The 20,435-nt window shown below is 38.6% G+C and overlaps 1 protein-coding gene across 1 annotated transcript; it reads right to left on the bottom strand.

Moving 5' to 3' along the window:
* Positions 1–15,577: 15,577 nt before the first annotated feature.
* On the bottom strand, positions 15,578–16,375 carry LOC124975829 (transcription factor E2F6-like). Its single transcript, XM_047538341.1, has one exon. It carries the CDS (start codon positions 16,373–16,375, stop codon positions 15,578–15,580), a length of 798 nt encoding a protein of 265 aa, XP_047394297.1.
* Between the last annotated feature and the right edge of the window lie 4,060 nt (positions 16,376–20,435).

The raw sequence follows: 20,435 nt of genomic DNA, 5'->3' as shown, positions 1-20,435 counted from the left end.
GACCTACCACTACAGCTCAAAGCCCTAGAAAAAGAAGAACAGAGCAACATCAAAAGTAGTGGAAGACAGGAAATTGTTAAAATCAGAGCTGAAATCAATGAAATTGAAACAAAAGAAACAATTGAAAAATTGACAATATAAATAATTGGTACTTTAAAAAAATAAACAAAATTGATAAACCCTTAGCCACACTAACAAAGAGAAGGAGAGACGAAACTCAAATTACTAGAATTTGGAATGAACAAAGAAATACCGTAACAGACATGATGGAAATACAAAACATAATTAGAAGCTGTTTTGAAAATCTATACTCCAACAAAACAGAAAATCTCAAAGACATCAACAGGTCTCTAGAGACATATGAATAACCTAAACTGAACCAGGAGCACATACAAATTTAAATCGATCAATTTCAATTAAAGCAATAGAAGAGGTCATCAAAAGCCTACCAAAAAAGAAGGGACCAGATGGATCCTAGGTTGATTTGTACAATAACTTCAAAGAACTGCTCCTTTCAATACTTCTCAACATATTCCATGAAATAGAAGAGGAGGGAACCCTTCCAAACTCGTTCTAAGAAGACAATATCACCCTCATACCTAAACCAGACAGACACATCGAGGAAAGAAAATTTCAGACCAATATCCTTAATGAATATTGACACAAAAATTCTCAGCAAAATTTTAGCAAATTGCATACAAAAATATATTAAAAGGTAGTGCACCATGATCAAGTGGGTTTTATTCCAGGGATGCAAGGTTGGTTCAACATCCAGAAATCAATAAATGTAATTCACCATATCAATAGACCTAAAGTCAAGAATCACATGATTATTTCGATAGATGCAGAAAAGGCATTTGATAAAATACAGCACCCCTTCATGCTCAAAATACTAGAAAAAATAGGGATAGTGGGAACATTCCTTAACATTGTAAAGGCCATCTATGCTAAGCACATGGCTAATATTATTCTAAATGGTGAAAAACTGAAAGCATTCCCCCTAAAAACTGGAACAAGGCAGGGATGCCCTCTTTCACCACTTCTATTCAACATTGTCCTTGAAACTCTAGCCAGAGCAATTAGAAAGACCAAAGAAATTAAAGCAATACAAATAGGAGAAGAAGAACTCAAACTATCCCTATTTGCTGATGACATGATTCTATATTTAGAGGAGCTGGGAAATTCCACCAAAAAACTTCTAGACTCATAAATGAATTCAGTAAAGTAGCAGGATATAAGATTAATGCTTATAAATCTAATGCATTTTTGTTCATAAGTGATGAATCCTCAGAAAAGTAATTTAGGAAAACTATCCCGTTCACAATAGCCTCAAAAAAAAAATACTTGGGAATCAATCTAATGAAATAGGTGAGAGACCTCTACAATGAGAACTACAGAACACTAAAGAAAGAAATTAAAGAAAACCTTAGAAGATGGAAAGATCTCCCATGTTCTTGGATAGGTAGAATGAATATTGTCAAAATGGCCATACTACCTAAAGTACTATACAGATTCAATGCAATTCCAATTAAAATCCCAATGACGTACCTCACAGAAATAGAGGAAGCAATCATGAAATGCATTTGGAAGAAGAATAGACCTAGAATAGCTAAAGCAATCCTTAGCAGGAAGAGTGAAGCAGGGGGTATTGCAATACCAGAACTACAACTATACTAGAAAGCAATAGTAACAAAAATGGCATGGTATTGGTACCAAAACAGACAGGTAGATCAATGGTACAGAATAGAGGAACAGTTTTTTTATGCTAGACAAAGGTGCCAAAAATATGCAATGGAGAAAAGATAGCCTGTTAAACAATGGTGCTGAGAAAACTGGAAATCCATATGCAACAGAATGAAATTAAACCCCTATCTCTCACCCTGCACAAAACTCAACTCAAAATGGATCAAGGACCTTGGATTCAGATCAGAGACCCTGCACCTTACAGAAGAAAAGGTAGGTCCAGAGCTTCAACATGTCGGCTTAGGATCAGACTTCCTTAACAGGACTCCCATAGCACAAGAAATAAAAACAAGAATTAATAACTGGGATAGATTCATACTAAAAAGCTTTCTCTCAGTAAAGGAAACTATCAGCAATATGAAGAGAGATCCCACAGAGTGTGATAAAATCTTTGCCAATCATACTTCAGATAGAGCACTAATTTCCAGAATATATAAAGAACTCAAAAAACTTCACACCAAAAATACAAATAATCCAATCAACAAATGGGCTAAGGTAATGAGCAGACACTCACAGAAGAAGATCTATAAGCAATGAACAGATATATGAAAAAATGTTCAACATCTCTAGTCATAAGAGAAGTGCAAATCAAAACTACCTTAAAATTCCATCTCACCCCAATTAGAATGGCGATTATCAAGAATACAAGCAACAATAGGTGTTGGCGAGGATGTGTGTGAAAATTACACTCATTCATTGCTGGTGGGGTTGCCAATTAGTGCAACCACTCTGGAAAGCAGTGTGGAGATTCCTCAGAAAGCTTGGAATGGAACCACCATTTGACCCAGCTATCCCACTCCTTGGCCTATACCCAAAGGACTTAAAATCAGCATACTACAGAGATACAGCCACATCAATGTTCATTGTTGCTCAATTCACAATAGCCAGATTGTGGAACCTACCTTGATGTCCTTCAATTGATGAATGGATAAAGAAAGTGTGGCATATATATACAATGGAATATTACTCAGCCACGAAGAATAATAAAATTATGGCATTTGCAGGCAAATGGATGAAATTGGATAATATCATGCTGTGACATAAGGCAATCTCAAAAAACCAAAGGATATATGATCTCGCTGATAAGCAGATGATGATACATAATGGGGGTGGGAGGGAGGCACAAATGGAGGAAGGAGGGGCTGTATGGAGGGAAAATAGGGGTGGGAGAGGTTGGGGGAAGGTAAAAAAACAGAATGAATCAAACACCATTACCCTATGTAAATGTGTGATTACATAAATGGTATACTTCTACTTCATGTACAAACAGAGAAACAAGGTGTACTCAATTTGTTTACAAAATAAATAAAATTTTTACATGTTATCTAAGGGCCATGGAAATGGTCAAATAAGCTGTCTTCTTCAATGCACATTTCAAATTACTGTAATTTAAGTTCAGGTTGGAATATGACATGACGAGGAAGACTAAGAGGAAGCTGGAGTAAGAAGAAATGAGCAAGATTCTGCTCAGCCTGTTCAACCTGTGGTTTTGAGAACTTTCACATTTGTGTCTTCTGTTTCCAGAAACTTTTGGGAAAATGTTTTTGAATATTACAGATACACTGATAATATTCTTCCCTGTTGAGAAGGGGTGACAATTGGTCTCCTGAAGGATGCATTGATCCAAAAAGGATTCTGTTCTTTTGTGGCCTGGATGGACACTCTTAGATATTCCAAGAAATATGCCTGATGACTTCCTTCTGATGCTTACTAACAGTAGATTGCACACATTCTTCCCAGCATAGGTTAAAATACTTTACAAAATCATTGCAGTTAACTCCTGTGGGAGTGACCTCATGGTGGGAAGAATAGCTTTATTAAAAATAAGTATATAGAATCAGGCTGAAAAATGTCTTTAGCCCTCATTGTGATTACATACATGTATTTGCTATGCATATTTAAATTAGTACTTGTATCATTAGCAAACTTCATTTTTACAGTGCACACTCCAATAGACCCAGCAGTCTGGTGATGAACCACCTCAACAGGATCCTTCAAGTCAAAGTTAATATATTACACCTGGTCAGAAGGTAGACAATGAAGGACTACCTAATGCTCAAGTTGATGGGAAGGGCAAGAAAAATGCCTGTAGGTGTAAGGCATGTGTGTGTATCATACATTATGACATCATCAATAAACATGTCTGTTTTAAAAATAAGTCTTAGAGCAGCAAGGGCTATATTCAAAGCATAAATTGGACCACTGTTACATTTCCCCACTGTCAATTTCTACATTCCATTTGCATGTAAAAATGGGCGACATCTCCAAGCTTTTTCCTACTGAAAGAGGGTGAAGTTGGGGGAAGTAACCTGAAGTCCTTGTTATCTATCATGTGGAGCATGAACAGTTAAGGGAAGTCAGCATCAGAGTAGTCTGGCATCAGCAGATGGCAGATGGCAGGTGACTGAACAAGGCATACATAGGGCAGGGATCATGCTAAGACAACAGTAAACAAGACAGCAAAATATTACTTTTTTGTAAACAGCACAAAAGCAGTTAATATTTCATTAAATCTCTGAAAACCATGAAGACAGTAACTCATAATCATATCAGTGAAAAATAGATTGAGTTTATCATTGTAGGAGGTTAGGAAGATTTGTAGGTCTATGAAATCAGGCTCAAATTAACTCAGGATAAACTTGCAACTCTAGAGTCCTTTGTGGTCATGATTATTAGGCACCCTCACACAAGGACCCTTCCTTTGTAGCCTCTAGCTTTACTTTCTTTGGGTAGGGCTATCACAAGTGTATATCTTAAGTTACTTGAAAAAACATTTTTTTTCCTTTTAAATGTTCATATAGGACTGTGCTTAGGCTATACTCTCCTTACAGGTGTATGAGACCAAATTAGTCAAAACTGACCTTGTTCTTAAGAGTCAGCCGAGATTCCTCAGAGATCACTCTCAGTGACTTGTGCGTAGCCTTTGGCTCCTTTAGTTTTTGGAGGCATACTTTTTACCCACTTCACTGGCACCTATCTGGTGGCTATTGAGAAACCCAATCCCTGCAGAGGCAGCAGGTGAGAAAGTGTGTTGAAAAATCTCTTCCAGGGAGTAAAAGGGAGCTGACCATTATTGCCTGATAACTTGGCACTGAGTTTATTCGTAGTCATTTGATACAATTAAAATTGTATCATTTTTGAAATTTTATGTTCAAATTGAATATAAAGTGTTATTATGTACAGGTGTGATGGTTTTATGTTGATTTTCTATCTGGCAGCCTTGCTAAATAAGCTTATTGCATATTTGTCTCTGTCCTATTTGATGCTCAACATATACAATCATATCATCTTTGAATAATAACAAACTGTTTCTGCTATTTTAAACATTATCATTTTTTTTTCTTTTTCCTGTCTTATAACTCTAGACACACCCCAATCCAGGACCATGGTGTGTGAATAGACCCCATAATAATGGGCATTCTTTTCTTGTGCCTGGTTTGAAATAATAAATTTAAATACCTCACCATGATGACTGCTTTTTTATATTTTATCAGAATAAGGATTTTCCATTGTATTCTTAGTTTTCCAGGATTATTTATAGTGAATATATGACTTTATCAAACAAGTAGTTTACGTATTTAGGGAATCATCAGACCTTTCTTCATTAATCTGTTAGTGTGGTGAGTTAGTTTGTTGATTTTTCTCAAAATAAGTCCTTCTAAATATGTTGACTACAGAGCTGGTGTTGTACCTGTTGACTTTAGCAGTAATTAAAAATTTGGGGTGTATATTTTACTGCTTAAATAAGAGGTTTTGTTTTTCTATTGAAGAAAGCGTTTCTCCAAAGTTGGCACACTGACGTCACACGGTGTCCCATGCAATCATTGTGACAAAATGATTGTGAACATTTAAAATTTTTTCTGCAGTTTGTGAGGCTGAGGCAGGAGGACCTAGGGTTCAAAGTGAACCCTAGCAAAAGTGAGGCACTAAGCAACTCATTGAGACCCTGTCTTCTAAATAAAATACAAAATATGGCTGGGGATGTCGCTCAGTGGTCAAGCGTCCCTGAGTTCAATCCCTGGTACCAAAAAAAATTTTTTTTTCAGTAATCCTTATTTTGCTATGCTATAGAAAAAAATAACTAAAATACTGAAACTATTTGAAATATTTGGGGGGACACAAAGAACTTGTCACATATTCTCTGGAAAAATGCTGTATCATCTTCTGCAACAATCCTGAGCATTCTTCAGAAGTTACTAAGAGGCATGCAGGGAGAAAACAGAGCTCTTTTTCCTTTCCAAAAACACTCACCCTATCACCACTTGCCATTCAGAAGCCCTTCCAACTGCCTGTTTCCAACTTTCTACTCCTGTTATGCACAATCCAAGAATTACAATTTAAAGCCCCATTAGTATCCATACAGCCAAAAAGGTAATTCTGTAACAATTATCCCTACAGAGAATATACACACCAGCCTTAAATGATGTTATCACCTATAAATAGCAAGGATTTCTTTCTCTCATAGTGTTTTAAAAATGTGTGCTGGTCCAAAAAGACTGAATGCCAGGGTTCAAATAAAAACTGAGACAAAGTGTAGGGTATGCCATTTTGCAATCAATTATATGAGAAAAACCTAGGGCATAGTGCTGGATGAAAGAACTAGGTAGTAGTAAGGAGACAGGGGAAATTGGTGAAAGGAGCCAACTGAGGCAAAGTTACTTGAGTCCTGCCTACACAGCCTTCTTATTAGCTGTAGCATGCAGTAGCTAGCCATGGATTTCCATCCTGGTTCTGACACACCAGTAGTGGGGAAAGTACTTATATTATTTGGGTCCATGTCCCTAACTCTAAAATAGTAATTGCACTTTTTCCACTAGTGAGTGTTTTGAGGAATGAATGAGGTAACATAAAATAGTTTGTACATTGCAGATGGTATTTATTATATTCTATTTTTTCCAATTTTTTTTTTACAAATTGATCATTATTTTTATTTGTTTGATTAATACTAGGTATTGGACACAAGGATACTCTATTACTGAGCTATATCCTAGCCCTTTTGATTTATTATTTTTAGATAGATTCTTACTCAGTTGCCAAGTCTGGCCTTGAACTTCCTATCCTCTTCCCTTGCCCCCCTTCCCCCAGATGTTGCAATTACAGGTATGTACCATGGTGCCCAGCAAAGTTTTAAGTATTCTTTTTAGGTCATCTACTTTTACAATAGCAACTAGCAAGTGATACTCATTTTTATTTCAAATATGGACATCAAGTTAACATTGTTTTTGGTACCAGGGATAGAACCCAGAGACACTTAACTACTGAGCAACATCTCCAGTCACTTTATAAAATTTTCTATTTTGGGACAGAGTCTCACTAAGTTGCTTATGATCTCACTAAATTACTGAGGCTGCCTTTGACCTCGTGATCCTCCCACCTCAGCACCCTCTCTAGATTATAGGTGTGCACCACTACAGCTGGCCAGGTTAACTTTTAAAAATGAGTTTGAGTCAGAAACCTATTTGATTCATTTAAACATGGTAATTAAATATCAATGTAGTTGGTGTCAGATATGGCATCAAATATAAAGTTGGTTTTCAAAAGTTCAGGTCTTGACAAGTCCAACCCTAAGTCATTTTATATGCTGAAAACTGTCACTTCCTGAGTGTGATGCCAAGAAAATTAACTGAAGCAATTCTCCACAGTTCAATATCAGAGGTTGTTTCTCTAGTGTTCAAGCAGTCCCCAAGAAGCTCTGTGATGGCTAAGCCAGCCAGAAGGATCATTACTGCACTTGGACTTTTGACTTTTGACACATTCATGGATTGGGCCTGTAAGAAGACAATAAACACAAATGGATCAGAAGAGCTTGTTATTTGAAGATACAGCAAAGAGAAGGAAGCATTGTGTCAGCTTTGTGTTCCTCATCCCACAGTTGGACATGAAGTGAAGTTGCTTGATGACCACACTTTCAGTGCCATACCTCAATGCAGTGAGCAGTCTGATATCTCTTAGCTGTACCTTGAGGCGAGGCAAAGAGGAATCTCCTCCACTGGAACTAGTGTGATGAATGAATAGCAGCCTTGTGTCAGTCTCCAGCAAGATGAAGTGAGTGAGAAAATGCTCGGTGGCAGCTCCTTACTCTGCTGCTTTATCTCCCTTGCTCCAAGAGGAGTTATAAGGTAGTCTGCCAAGACTCAGGTCAGACTGCAGTCTAGCTTTGCCTACACTTCTCTGTGGGGATGTAGAAGGTCTCCAGGGCATCATGAACAGAAAAGTTTTCTCTAAATGTACAATTTTGATATCAAATTTTCATATGTAAGTTCTCTTCCCTGCATTATACCACTATCTTTCCATCTGCTTATTCATTTCTTATCTCAGTTGTAAATCCCTGTCCTATTTAACTGGATCCAGCTGTGATTTTTCTATTCCCAAGCTGGTATAAATGAAGAGCAATGTGTTCAGGCAACCTCCCACTCAGATGTTTAAGAGATGTCATTTCAGCATCTACTGAACTCCAGAGCATCTTCCTGAGATAGCAGAATCACAAAGACTCAGTGATGGACTGGCCTGGTTATCCAAAAGAAATGAGGCTTCACCTTGTTTCAGATGAGACATAGTTACCATAACATTTGCAGGTAGTTTTTCACATATATTACCTGTAATGCAAATGTCAAAATAACCTTGGAAAAAAAGTAGATAATGATTTCCTAAACCATGTCTCACTTGTTTTCCTGGCATCTGCCTGCAACGCTGCCTCATCCCAGAAGCCTCCAAAGGAACCTAAAGCCCCATTCACTCTTTTCTGCTCAGCTGTAAGGATGGCTCCTGAATGCTGTGCGTTCATCTAACTGCACATGCACCAGGGCTCCTGTGACAAACATATTGCTGGGAGTCACAGTTTCATGTCTCCATGAGATCTCTCAAGAAACATCCTGCGTCTCAGATTCCACTCCTTTATTTTCTCTGAGTCAGACACAGCTTCAGTTTCTCTGGTAACCAACTTTGGACCTTTGTTTCCACCTCTGTTCACAGAAAGACAATGAGATGGGCATTGTCACAGGGAACACTGGCATAGCAAACAACTTTTAACAACTCAGAATTGTGTAAGACTTGTTTCATCAAATGAAACATCTTTTCAGATATAAGGTTTCTGGATTTTCTGGACACATGTCCAGCATAAGAAATATTGTCACCTTTAGAATTTAATACAGAAATTACCTGTGGCCTTGACCTGACCTGCCAATATGATCAGTGTCTAAATATATAGTGAGAAATTTGTCTTATGTAATTATTACAAACTTGTCAAAATTAGATTCCTTTGATTTGGTTGCCTTGTCTAGGAACAGTGTGTATGTGGCCTTCAGTCTCTCCCTGAAGTTGGGGCTACCTCATTCTCCTGTAAGTTATGGTACCTTCTTTGATAGCATTTGTGGATATCTCATTGAGGACTGTTTATTACGTGGCTCCTGGAAACAACCACAGAGCAAATCCCAATCTCTCATGGGATGGAAGAAGTCTGTCCATCTTGCCCCAAAAGGTTGAGAGTCCATATCCCCTCACACCTGAATGACACTCATCATAAACTAGTACACCATGATTTTTTAAGCCTGACAGATATGCAGATTTCTTTCAAAACCTTGAGATGCTTTGTTTTTGTCAAGACTCACTTTAAACCTAATTGATGAATCAGTCCAAAGTCCTCTTGGACTCTGTGAATCTTAGTTATATGTTTAGAATTTCTGGTTTCCAGCTACACTTCAGCAAGTAATATTTCCTGAGCATGTTCTATGATCTAGGAGACAGGAAGATTTCAGGTTCAAATCCAGTCTCAGTAACTTAGTGGGCCCTTTCTCAAAATAAAAATATCTGAAGATCTGGGAATGTATTTCAGTAATAGTGCACCCCTGGGTTTAATCCTGAGTACCACACCTACTCACACAGACTCAGATCCCATACAATTTATCATGAAATATTTAGTACTACAGAGTGTCAAGTGCTATGTAGGAAAGGCAGGGTCAGGGGAAAGGGCAAGTGGGCAAGATGTCATTTTTTATTCAGGGCGTATAGGGAAGGCTGCCCTGAAAAGGTGCTGACTAAGCAGAAACCTTGAGGCATGCACTTAACTGGGAGAAGTGAATTCCAGGCAGAAGGAATAGCACATGCAACCACACTGAGGTGGGAAGTCCTTGATGGGATCCTGGATATTAAGGGGTCCTATGATACTGGTAAAGCCTCATCCCAGGTTTTGGCACATATCACTCACTGAAAGAAGCCTGGTTGTCCCCATCTCTATTTCTTCCACAGCCTGTGAGGAAGATAGGGCTAATCCCAAGTCATGATGAAGGATCAGAATTCAGTGATATGACTAAGCCTACTACCTTGCTCACACCTATAATTCCTAAAATAAGGGTGATTCCTATTGCAATAGGAGATAGAAATTAGCCTCAGACCCAGATGGAGGATGCCTTCCACAATGAATATCAGTTTACCTGCCAATGCCAATGTTACATTGTAATATGGTAATCCTGGTAATTTCTAGTTTTGATCGAGAACAGACCTACAGACATCAGGAGGGACCTGGGGTGTTAGAAAGGAGAAGATAGGGAACAGTGAGAAAAAAATACCCTGAATGAGAAGGGACCTAGGGACTTCTGGGATGGCAACAATTGCCTTGAACTTGCTGGTTGTTACATACATGTGTAACTTATTGTTTATCATTAATATGTACTCTATGTTTTACAAAGACTCAAGCAACAACAACAAAATGTCATATAAATATTGGCAGGAGAAGTGGGAGTAAGGTGACCATCTGGGATCTTCCACACAGGCTCCCAGGGACCCTAGCTTCCTGGTCTAGAGCACCAAGGGGGCCTGCATCATTCAAACCTCCTCTGAGCTCACATCCCTGCCTTCTGTACTGGAGGCTATAGAAGCCCTCTCACCATGGTTGTGCAGATGGTGCTATAGGAAATTGTTCACCTGTGTATCTTGATGGCAGCTATGAGGAGGGGACAGGACCTCAGATATTAGAGATTTGCCCTTTGGTCTCATCACACCCATAAGCAATTGGGACATTTTAGTTTGAGAGCCTCATTTTAAAACTTGGCACCCAGATTCTGACTATGAGAACATGGGCAATTTACCTGTCTTCTCTGATTTTCCAGTCCACACTCATAAAATAGGGCTGATGCCCCTCAGGCATGGTAGTGGTGGGCTGTGGGGAAAAAGTAAAGTTCCTCGTCCAAACCCACATTTGATTGATCTGGTGCTCTAGGGTGAGCCAGAGCAGAGGCTGGAGTGACACAGTCTAGGACTGAAGTGTTGCTGTGTCATATGATGAGTAATCTACCTAACTGCTCTGTGCCTCCCTTTGCTGGTCTTTCATCAGGGCAGTGTATCAGGTTATTGATGTTCCCCCTTTACAGGTTGTTATGAGGGAGGAATTAAATGGTGTGGCAGTCCCTGAGAGCCACACTTGGAACAGAGCATGATAGAGTGCATGCCTTGCATGCCTGCTGTTGTCACCCTTTGCTAGAATAGCTTCGGGGGATGACAATGTGGACATATATGGGGGTTGTTTTCCTGCCTAGCACACACATGCTCCCTTAGCCAGTCTTTATGGTAACTGTAACTGTCCCCACAGGGGGGCCATGGAGGTGTACAGAGGGGACTTTCCCTCAGGCAGCATGTCCATCCTAGAGAGAAGAATAAAATGTGAATGGTCAGTTAACAGTGTAATTTCTCTTATGCTGTTGTGGTGGGTAATTCTAGGTGTTGATATGAATGGAATAAGGGATACAAAGATAGCTCATAAAGCATTATTTCTTGGTATGTCTGTGAGGGTGTTTTAGGAGGAGATTAGCATTTGATCAGTAGGTGGAATCAGGTAGATTCACGCTCATCCAGTGTGGGTGGTCATCATTCAATCCCTTGAGGGCCCTCAAAGAACCAAAAGACCAAGGAAAGGTTAATTTCCTCTCTTTTCTGGAGCTTGCAGACCTATCTTCTCCTTCCCTTGGATATCAGAGCTCCAGATTCTTATACCTTAGACTCTGGGACTAATGCTTTTGGATTCAGAGTAAAATACCCTATTGGCTTCCCTTATTCTTTACCTGTAGTCAGTAGACTGTGGGACTTCTCAGTGCCCAGGTGTACATGAGACCATTGACAGAACCTGCCCCCTTATATATGTCCATCTATATCTACGTATATACTGTAGGTTCTTCTTCTCTAGATAACCCTAACTGATACAACTAGCCATCATAACACAATCTGCATTTTATTCACCATGATTCTATGGTAGACACTGGATGACCACTTTAGGTGAATCATGCTTTTCTCACCAAATCCAAGATTGTAAATTCTACTTTTGTCACTAGTTGATAGGGGAGAACTCTGAGGCCCCACGAGTCTTCCGTGTTCTCATTAACCCTCAGCACAGTCCTTTGCAGGGGCCTTCCTAATTATCCTCTTCCTGCTCCTCATTGTACAGCTACTGCTAAATTTGATAACTAATGTCTCACGATCCTTTGCAAGCAGTGTTACTGCACAACTCTCCCATGTTGTTCGTGACATGCCCTTGCCTGAGATTTAAGAAGTAGATGTCAATTTTTTTTTCTAATGGTTGCAGATGTTGGGTTTGGGAAGGTCTGAATGTGTGACTATTTGCAGTAGCCTTGGGACTCCCCTAGTAATCACCTGCCTTAGGACTGTGGGGGGCAGTGGCATTTAGCAGTAAGTTTTGTGGTTTTCTGAACTGGATTCCAGATTCAGTATGATTTAAATCATGTATGTAGATTCAGAAGACCCCATTACCCTTTATTATTTTCATACTGATACTGACCATTTATAGTTTCAATATAACAAATTAATTAATGATGACAAATTATTTGACTTAGCATCTCAGCTGCAGCTCAAACACATGAGTTTTTTTTTTTTTTTCATTTGATAAATACTTTCATTCCTGGCAAAACTCGGTGAGACGTGTAACTGCTGAGCTTCCTTGACTATCTCTTAAAGAGAAATTGCATGAATGCAATTAATTTTATTAACAATCAAAACAGATAGTGTTAATGTACAATTAATAATAAGACTCTTATCAGCTGAGTTGTTTCTGTTCACCATTCATATATTGAAGTCCTAAGCACTAGCATCACAAAATGTCACTGTGTTTGTGATAAGGTCATTAAAGAGGTAATTAAATCAAATTAGGGCAATAGAATGGTCCATAACTCACTATAACTGGTGTCCTTATGAGAAGGATTTCAGTCACAGACAGGAATATAGGGACAGCTATGGGAAGGCTCAGGAAGAAGATGGCAATCTACAAGCCAAGAAGGCAGGCCTTAGAGAAATCCAATGTCAGAGACACCTTGGCCTTGGACTTCAAGCCTCAGAACTGTGAAAACATGAATTTCTGATGTTTGAGTTACCCAGTCTTGCTACTCTTTTATGGCCGCCTCAGCAAAGTAATGCATAGACTTAGTGCTGTGGAGGAGGCAAGTATTATTGTATGTATTTTATATGCCTATACTCATACTCTTACTACTAACATAACACCATATAATAGTGATTGTACCTGAACACCTAAGCACTGAAGAGAACAATCTAAACCTCCTAAATTATTTTATGTTAAATTAATGACCATGAAAGAGTTGCTTCTTATTTTCATTTTCATCCTACCTACACAAACACAATATTATTCTAAAATGTAGAAAATTTCCCTGCTAGATTGAACTTCCCCAAACACACAAGACCCACAAAATCTGACTTTGCTGAGAGCTCTCTAGAATGCTGTGCCACTGGAATTATCATACATTCCTTTCACAGGTGATGAAACAATGATAGTAACTTTGGAAAATATCTTGACAGTTTCTTATAAAATGAAATATACACTTGTTATGTGACCCAGAAATCCCACTATCAGATAATTGTGTGAATAAAAAGTTATGCTAAGGTTCTGGGGCATAGCTCAACGGTAGAATACATGATTACCATGGTCAGAACCTGGTTTTGATCCCTAGCACCACAAACATACAAAATGTTTATGCTCACTACAATCATTTTGATGTGTGTTCATGATGAATTTATTCATAATTACTGAGGTTTGAAATGAACTCAAATGCCCTTCAATGGGAAAATGAATGAAAGAACTGTGGTTGCTATACCAATACATTTAGATACTACTGAGCCATAAATAAGAACTTACTGATATATACAAGAAAAGGCTTAATGCCAAATGCCTTATATCTATTGGAAGAAGTTTTACTCAATTTACATACTATGTGATTTCATTTATATGCAAGTCCCTCACGGAATCACAATCTAATGGTAAATTACCAAGTAAACCAAGGGAGAGTGTATGACTTCTCAACTTAGGTAGAAATAGCTAGGTCTTGGAAATGTGGAAACAGAGCTGGAGACAGGTCAGAGTACAACTCATAGTTAGTAAAACCTCTCTGACTGAGGAGCAGGCTTGCATACAGACATACATCACAAAAGCTTAACATAGTTTCCAGTTTCATCATGACTGAATTTTTGACTCAGTTAATGAAGATCTTACCTGATTGCATTTCTATACTTTCCCCTAAAGCCTTGGAGTATGCCATCAATATGCCAAGACACAGTAGCTCTGTAGGTAGCCTGACATCAAGAAGTATCCAACTCCAAATGCTTTAATTAAATCCATGAATGTAAATGTATGGGACGTTTATAATATTGCTACATGCAAAAGTCTGGAAAACCTCTCCTGTAACCCTCATTCAAGGAAATCTGAGCATTTGTGTGTCACCTTCCATATATACATTATTTTGCTTGTACAAGTGTGAAAAGGGTAATTTAGACATATTTCTTAAGTTATCTAAATATTATACAGATATATACAGAAACATCACATTTAGGTCTGCATATAAACATACACAATGTACAACTTAACTGCAAACATGAACCAGTGTAAGGGAATTATTTTGTGATATATGACATAGTACTTAAGTGAAGGCAGAGAACATCAATTCTTATAGCAGCATGATTTACGATAGCCAAGCTATTGTAAATACATGCCCTTCAACAGATGAATAAAGAAAATGTGGCATATGTACACAATGGAATATTCCTCGGCCATAAAGAAGAATGAAATTAAGGCATTTGCTTGTGAATGGATGGAAATGGAGAATATCATGCCAAGTGAAATAAACCAGACTCAAAAAGTCAAACATTGAAAGTTCTCTCTGATATGCAGAAACTAGTCCAAAACAAGTGGGAGGAAAAAGAGAGAGACAATGAAGTGTGGGGTTCCAGCAAAATAGAAGAAAGGTCTCTGAACCAGGTCAAAGGGATTGAGGGAGAGGGAGGAGGGACAGGATGATGGAAGAAGAGTGGAGTGAATCAAAGTAACTTTCCTATATACATGCATGAATATACTACAGTGAACCTCACCATCACATGTATCCTCAAGACACTAACTAAAAAATAAAGAGTAAAAATAAATAGCAGAAAGATAAGTAGAGTAGATGGAAGGGAACAGGAGGGAGGGAGAAGAAGAGGGGAATGAAGAAATACTGGGGACTGAATTAGAGCAAATTATATTCCATGACTTTACGTCAAATTGAATCCTGATATTATAAGTAACTAAAATTAAACAATAAAAGGAGAGGGGGGAGAGAGAGTGTTCTCTCCCCACAAATAGTGAATCATTATAAAAACATGGGTTTTGAATGCAGAAACCATAATTATCCAGTAATCTGAGTAGGGAACCACTCAGACACTACTATCCTTAATGCTGCTGAAAGTGAAATTACTTCTTGGATAATTTATTGCTCTGAGAGTCAAATTGATGCACCACTCATCCACATAGGATGTTGCAAAAAACATTCAATCCATCAATCCTGAAATGCTATCAAATGTTGTTTTCTTCAGGCGAATCTTCACTTTGCTGAGGAGAATTTTCTCCTTTCTCAGGGCAGTCCGGATGTTTGCTTTCAGATGAAGATGTCCCTACTCCATCGAACGTTTCCTCATTTGAATGGTTCTGCTCCATTTCGCACAAATACACATCGATGGGTCCTTTGGTGCTCCGTACGTGTACCTCGAGACAGTCTTCTCTGGGTGCCGCAACATCCAATGTGGTTTCTTCTGGAGCTTTAATGGCAATAACAATCTGTTCACGAAAGTCTTGGATGCTATGGACATCTTGACACGTCACATATGCCAAGCTTTCATTTGTTTTGTCATCCGTTAATTCGTACAGCTGTTGAGAGCAATCCTTAATCAACTCATCCAAAGCATCTTCCATTGCTGACAAGTCTGACAGTTCCTCTTGCAGCTTCTTTCGTTGGGCTGAGGCTTCAGAATTGTTAAGGTCAGACCCTATCCATTGAACATGGTTCTTGGATTTCTTTTCCACGAAGTCAATTCCATTTAAGACACTGGTAATGTCATAGAGCCTTCGTTTCGGTACTCCCAGTTTCGCTGCAGCCTTGTTTAAGTCAAGAACGCCCCCAGGAGTGGATGTGATGAGATCCACAAATTTTTGAGTTAAACCAACCAGCGACACGTGAAAACGAGTTCTCTTCCCTTCGGGAGCTTTAATCCCGGAGACATTTTGTGCACTACCTTCTGCATTCATTCCTATTTTTGATGGCGGCAGGCTCTGCACCTTGCTGGGCCAGCGAACCCCCTTGGCGGTGGGGTCCATCAGATGGCCGGGCAGTATCCCAGCCAACAGTGACTGGCTCGTGCTGCTGAACTGGAGGCCAGGAGCGGGCCTTGAGCGCTAGGAGTGGCCTTCTTGCGCCAGGAGCTGCCCTGATTACTTCCAGCAGCGCCAGTGCCTCCCGCACGCGCTGGCTTCCGGGTGCCCGGCACGTGACCCGCCCTCTGGTCTGAGAGCGCCCCCTGGCTCTGCTGCCCGGCACTGCCCTGCACCACCCTGCACCGCTTTGCCAGGTCTGTGGCCCAGTGGTCCCGCTAGGGGACAGCTCCTGCTGCCAGTGCAAGGGGTGTTGGTCACCCCTGGTAACCAGACCCATGACCCTCCATCAACAATTTGAAAATTGAAAGTGAAAACAAAATACAAGTAATAAACATGATTCAGTGACACACACACACCGTTCTTAAGCAATGTCATCAGATCACTTAAGATCTGATGTTATCTCGTTCCTATGTTATCTTGTTCATTTTCCAAAGCTCTTAGTGGAAATACCGCTAGTGCTAAAACAAAGTCCCAATGGATGTAAGTACTTTTCCCACCATAGGTGTGTTACAACCAGGATGGAAATCCATGGCTACTGCTTGTATAACCTGTATGAAGGCTGTGTAGGCAGCACCCAAGCAATTTTGCCTCAGCCAGCTGCACTGAATACTTTCCCCTTTCTCCTAACTACTACCTAGTTCTTCCTCAGCTCTGTGGCCTAGGGTTTTCACACCTAATTGGTGGCAAAATGGCATGCCCCACACCTTGTCTCCCTTTTAATTTGTACCCTAAGTTTTCAGTCTTTTTGGACCAGCAAACACTTTAAAACTCTATGAGAGGGAGAAATAATTGCAATTTATAGTCTGATGACATCCCTTAAGACTGGTGTGTGTATTCTCAGTAGGGTTCTTTGTTGCAGAAATACCTTTTTGGCTCTGTGATGCCAATGGGACTGAGTTGTAATTCTTGGTTTGTGCATAGTAATGGGGGTTGGGAAGGTTGGAAGTAGGAATTGTCATTCTGTATGACTTGTGGCTATAGTCACAGTGAGAGTTTGAATCCATCCCATTTATTGATTCTTGCTTTGATTTCTTTTGCTTTGGGAGGCTTGTTAAGGAAGTCTGGTCCTATGCTAACATGATGAAGATTTAGGCCTACTTTTTCTTCTATATGGTGCAGGGTATCTGGTCTAATTCCTAGGTCTTTGATTCATTTTGAGTTGAGTTTTGTGCAGGGTGAGAGACTGAGGTTTAATTTTATTTTACTACATATGGACTTCCAGTTTTGCCAGTACCATTTGTTGAACAGGCTATCTTTTCTCCATTGTATGTTTTTGGCTCCTTTGTCTAGTATGGGGTGACTGTATTTATGTGGGTTCATCTGTCTTCTATTCTGTACCATTTGTCTGCCTATTTTGGTGCCAATACCATACTGTTTTTGCTACTATTGCCCTGTGGTATAGTTTAAGGTATGGTATTGTGATATCTCCTGCTTCACTTTTCCTGCTCAGGATTGTTTTAGCTATTTGAGATCTCTTATTCTTCCAGATGAAGTTCATGATTGCTTTCTCTATTTGTATGAGGAATGTCATTGGGGTTTTAGTTGGAATTGCATTGAATATGCATAGTGCCTTTGGTAGAATGGCCATTTTGACAATGTTAATACTGCCTATCCAAGAACATGGGAGATCTTTCCATCTTCTAAGGTTTTCTTCAATTTCTTTCTTTAGTGTGCTGTAGTTTTCATTATAGAGGTCTTTCACCTCTTTTGTTAGATTGATTCCCAAGTATTTTATTTGTTTGAGGCTACTGTGAATGAATGGAGTGATTTTCCTAATTTCTCTTTCAGAGGATTCATCACTTATGAGCAGAAATGTATTATATTTATGCATATTGATTTTATATTCTGCAACTTTTCTGAATTCACTTATTAGTTCTAGAAGTTTTCTAGTGGAGTTTTTTGGATCCTCTAAATATAGAATCATGTTATTGGCAAATAGTGACAGCTTGAGTTCTTCTTTTCCTATTCGTATCCTTTTAAATTCTTTGGTCTGTCTAATTGCTCTGGCTAGTGTGTCAAGTATGATGTTGAATAGAAATGGTGAAAGAGGGCATCCCTGTCTTGTTCCAGTGTTTAGAGGGAATGCTTTCAGTTTTTCTCCATTTAGAATGATGTTGGCTGTGGGCTTAGCATAGATAGTCTTTACAATGTTGAGGTATGTTTCTACAATCCCTATTTTTTCTTGTGTTAAGCATGAAGGGGTGCTGTATTTTATCAAATCTTTTCTCAGCATCTATTGAAATAATCATGTGATTCTTAACTTTAAGTCTATTGATGTGATGAATTACATTTATTGACTTCCAGATGTTGAACCAACCTTGCATCCCTGGGATAAACCCCACTCGATCATGGTGCACTATTTTTTAAATATGTTTTTGTGCACGATTTGCCAGTAATTTGTTAAGGACTTTTGCACCAATGTTCCCCAGGGATATTGGTCTAAAGTTTTCTTTCCTTGATGCATCTTTGTCTGGTTTTGGTGTCAGAGTGATACTAGCTTCATAGAATGAATTTGGAAGGATTCCCTCCTTTTCTATTTCTTGGAATACCTTGAGGAGTATTGATATTAGTTCTTCTTTAAAGGTCATGTAGAATTTGGCTGAGAATTCATTTGGTCCTGGACTTTTTTTGGTTGGTAGTCTTTTGATGGCTTCTTCTATTTTGGTGCTTGAAATTGACCTGTTTAAATTGTGTATGTCTTCCTGGTTCAGTTTGGGAGGATCATATGTCTCTAAAAATTTGTCAATGTCTTTGATATTTTCTATTTTGTTGGAGTATAGGTTTTCAAAGTAGCTTCTAATTATGTTATGTATTTCAATGGTGTCTGTCATGCTCTTTCCTTTTTCATCACAAATTCTAGTAATTTGAGCTTTCTCATTCTCTTTGTTAGTGTGGCTAAGGGTGTATTTATTTTTCAAATAACCAACTTTTTGTTTTGTCAATTTTTTGAATTGTTTCCCATTTCAATTTCATTGATTTCAGCTCGATTTTAATTATTTCCTATCTTCTACTATTTTTGATGTTGATCTGTTCTTTTTTTTCTAGGGCTTTGAGATGTAATGTTAGGTCATTTAGTTGTTGACTTTTTATTTTTTAATGTATGAGCTCAATGCAATGAACTTTCCTCTTATTACTACTTTCAGAGTGTCCCAGAGATTTTGATATGCTGTGTTATTGTTCTCGTTTACCTCTAAGATTTTTTTAAATTTCCTTCTGGATGTCTTCTGTTATCATTGCATCATTCAATAGCATTTTATTTAGTCTCTAGGTGTAGGAGTAGTTTTTGTTTTTTATTTTATCATCGATTTCTAATTGTATTCTATTGTGGTCTGATAGAATAAAAGGTAGTATCTCTATTTTTTTGTATTTGCTAAGGACTTCTTTGTGGCATAGCATATGATATATTTTGGAAAAGGATTCATGAGCTGCTGAGAAGAAAGTATTTTCACTCGATGATGGATGAAATACTCTGTGTATGTCCATTAAGTGTATAACATTGATTGTATTATTTAGTTCTATAGTTTCTTTGCTCAGTTTTTGTTTGGAGGATCCATCCAGTGGTGAGAGGGTTTTGTTACAGTCGCCCACTATTATTGTGTTTTGGTCTATTTGATTCTTAAAATTGAGAAGGGTTTTTTTGATGTACATAGGTGCTCCATTGTTTGGGGCATAAATATTAAAAATTGTTATGTCTTGCTGGTTTATGTTTCCCTGGAGCACTATGAAATGTCCTCCTTTATCCCTTATAACTTAGGTTTGAAGTCCACTTTATCTGATATGAGGATGGAGACTCCTGGTTTTTTACTGAGTCCATGTGCATGGTATGTTTTTCTCTATCCTTCCACCTTTAGTCTGTGTATGTCTTTTTCTATGAGATGAGTTTCTTGAAGGCAGTGTGTTGGGTCATTCTTTTTAATCCAATCTGCGAGTCTATGACTTCTTTTTATTTTCTGAGTCTGGCTTATTTCATTTAGCATGATGTTCTCCATTTCCATCCATTTAC

This window comes from Sciurus carolinensis, unplaced genomic scaffold (assembly GCF_902686445.1).
Source record: "Sciurus carolinensis unplaced genomic scaffold, mSciCar1.2, whole genome shotgun sequence".
Classification (NCBI taxonomy): Eukaryota; Metazoa; Chordata; class Mammalia; order Rodentia; family Sciuridae; genus Sciurus; species Sciurus carolinensis.
This window is presented reverse-complemented; position numbering and strand designations above follow the sequence as displayed.

What these genes read in the sequence shown, in the direction of transcription:
- LOC124975829 (XM_047538341.1), bottom strand. Translation starts at nt 16,375, where the DNA reads ATGGACCCCACCGCCAAGGGGGTTCGCTGGCCCAGCAAGGTGCAGAGC.